This window comes from Xyrauchen texanus, chromosome 26, assembly GCF_025860055.1.
Source record: "Xyrauchen texanus isolate HMW12.3.18 chromosome 26, RBS_HiC_50CHRs, whole genome shotgun sequence".
Taxonomy (NCBI): Eukaryota; Metazoa; Chordata; class Actinopteri; order Cypriniformes; family Catostomidae; genus Xyrauchen; species Xyrauchen texanus.
This window is the reverse complement of record NC_068301.1, coordinates 1,880,317-1,883,089: the sequence shown is the minus strand read 5'-3', so window position 1 is coordinate 1,883,089 and position 2,773 is coordinate 1,880,317. Positions and strand designations below refer to the sequence as shown.

Here is a 2,773-nt window from a genome sequence, read left to right as displayed (position 1 = left end):
GGGAGACTAGTCAGGATTGAGGGAAAGATGAATGCAGCAATGTACAGAGACATCCTTGATGAAAACCTGCTCCAGAGCACTCGGGACCTCAGCCTGGGGCGAAGGTTCATCTTCCAACAGGACAACGACCCCAAGCACACAGCCAAGATAACAAAGGAGTGGCTGCGGGACAACTCTGTGAATGTCCTTGAGTGGCCCAGACTTGAACCCGATTGAACATCTCTGGAGAGATCTGAAAATGGCTGTGCACTGATGCTCCCCATCCAGCCTGATGGAGCTTTAGAGGTCCTGCAAAGAAGAATAGGAGAAACTGCCCAAAAATATGTGTGCCAAGTAGGGCTGCACGATATTGGAAAAAAATACATTAGATATTTTTTCCCAACGATATATATTACGATATTGTGAGCCATCAATCCAGGCTAAAGTCAGTAATTACAATTCCATGATATTAATAATTTCACTAATAAGCAAGCTTCATTACATGTGACAAAAAGGTCACTTAATATTTTATTTCAAAGTTAGAACATATTTCTGTAAACAGAAAAGCAGAACACATTTTTAAATAAAACAGCAGCTTTACACCAACCCCCAGATTGGTTTACAAAAATATAACTTATAATTTGTTTTATAAAAAATATATTTATTTTAAGCATTTTGGTTCACAATCTTTTGTTTTTAAGTCAACTTTTCTTAGCAAAAGTGCCAAAGTAAAACAGTGTTGGTCATCATCATAATCATGGCTAAACAAAATAAAATAAAACTTCTCCTAAACTGAGTATTCTTTAGCATGATGCATGCTTATGTATGCTGTATGCTTTGCTTACTCAAGGTTTTTAGATAAGAACACAAGTCTATCAACCTTTGCAGGCTTGAGACAGGTTCGTTGGCAAGTGACGATGTTGCCACTAGTACTGAAAAGACTCTCTGATGGCGAGCTTGTCGCAGGAATACACAGGTATTTGCAGGCAAGTCTGGCGAGTCGAGGAAAGCTTAGTTTGTGTACTTTCCACCATGCAAGTGGATCCTCCTCTTTGTCTATTACAGGTGTTAGCATGTAGGTGTTTAACTCTGCTTCCACAGCATCCTTTAGGGTCAGAGAGGTATCACCCTTTGCTACGGTTTCACTCTGTTTAAAGAAGCTTCCCAAGGACTTCTTTGCTTTCTTTGCCTGGGGGGGTGCACTGGTAACGTTGGGCTCCACGTCAGTGCTGCAGCTTGATTTCTCCTGGCATTCCATCATCTGTGATGCCACACTGGCCTTAACTTGGGTCTTCTTGTCTGCACTGATGAAGTCCATCTTGAACCGGGGGTCCAAAAAAGATGCCATATCTAGCAGCTTCTGAGAATCATCATCTTCGTATTTCTCATTGAGGTAGTCCAGCATCATCATCTTTATGTTCTTGGTCAGGTCTGTGTCTTCCTCTCGCATTTCCAGTAGTGAAGTGTTGAAGAGCTGAAGAACTGGCTTTACAAAGGAGACACTGACGTATTCATCCCCTGAAAGTGCATCGGTGAAATCCAGCATTGGGCCCAGTGACTTTCTAACAGATTCCAGGACATCTATATCTTGCCAGGTTGGAATTAGATGCCGCAACTTCTTGTCTGCAGACAGGACCTGAGTTAAAGCCTGCTGCTGCTCTAATATCCTGCTGATCATCATCTGTCTGGAACCCCATCTTGTTTGGCATTCTGAGATGAGATAATGTGATGGTAGATTGAGTTCCTTCTGGGCTTTTGCCAGGGCATCGCTGGCCTTCCAGCTGTGAGAGAAGTGGCTCACCAGCTTCTTGCAGACTCCTACAGCACGATCAATGCGGCCATCCTTTTTCACTGCATTTTCTAAGCGGAGAAAACAAACAAAACATTGCAAACTTTAATTATTGAAGCACACTGTTTTATTTTAAACAATAAATGTGCTCATACAACTATTTTTTTTGCCACTGATTAAATAATAAGTTGTTTAAAATGAAATGTTTAGTTTCTGTATTTTTTTCTAACGTTTTAAAGCTCTACTACACACATGCAACATACATTTTACAAGTTTTGTCAGGTTCAGAACAGGTTATTAAGTAAAAATTTATATTTAGGATAAGGATCATGGTCATCTGTCAGCACTGTAGCCTGGTCCACATAGTTCAGAGCGGCAGCTTTCACCAAGTTCGCTGCATTATCTGTTGTTATACAGACTTGACGTGTCTCATCTAAGCCCCACGCCGTCACCGCTTCTCTCAGGGCCTCTGCGATATTCTCGGCTGTATGACTCTCCGGGAAAAATGCCGTCTGCAAACTGCGACTTTTTATCTCGAAGTCCTCTGTGAGGAAATGGACCGTCAGACTTATGTAGGGCTCCGTTTTCCTGCTGGACCACAAGTCTGTTGTAGCTGCATAGTATTCCACGTGAGACAGCTCTGCTTCAATCTTAGATTTGCATTTTTCATACAGCTCTTTTATCGCAACTTGGGAAAAATATGTGCGGGATGGTATAACATACCGCCTGTCAAGCGTTCGGATCATTTTCTTAAATCCCTCTTTGGCGACGGTGTTTAATGGCAACATATTGTAACACCTGCTTTTAAAACGCTTCTAGATGCTACATAATGAATTAAGGGACCAGAGACTTTCGCGTTTCAATGAGCCATGTGTATTACACCACAAATCACCATACAGACAGTAAACATACAAAGTACATAGGCATCCAGTTGCAAGGCAAACATCAAAATAGTTCAGACTTTCATAGTAGAGTCTTTGGCTACCAAGAGCTCAGTCTTAAGAG

General features: G+C 41.7%; 1 protein-coding gene across 1 annotated transcript; it reads right to left on the bottom strand.

Moving 5' to 3' along the window:
- Nucleotides 1-820: 820 nt before the first annotated feature.
- LOC127619444 (E3 SUMO-protein ligase ZBED1-like) lies at nucleotides 821-2,556 on the bottom strand. The gene is made up of 2 exons (XM_052092301.1): nucleotides 2,193-2,556; nucleotides 821-1,839 (listed from the first exon to the last, which is right to left on the bottom strand). Exons 1-2 carry the CDS (start codon nucleotides 2,554-2,556, stop codon nucleotides 821-823), a joined length of 1,383 nt encoding a protein of 460 aa, XP_051948261.1.
- Between the last annotated feature and the right edge of the window lie 217 nt (nucleotides 2,557-2,773).

Bases quoted from the DNA above. Each gene is read 5' to 3' on its own strand.
- LOC127619444 (XM_052092301.1), bottom strand. From the start codon at position 2,556: ATGTTGCCATTAAACACCGTCGCCAAAGAGGGATTTAAGAAAATGATC. The intron at 1,840-2,192 runs GTCAAGTCTGTA...TTCTCCGCTTAG, and splicing joins GTGGGGCTTAGATGAGACAC to AAAATGCAGTGAAAAAGGAT.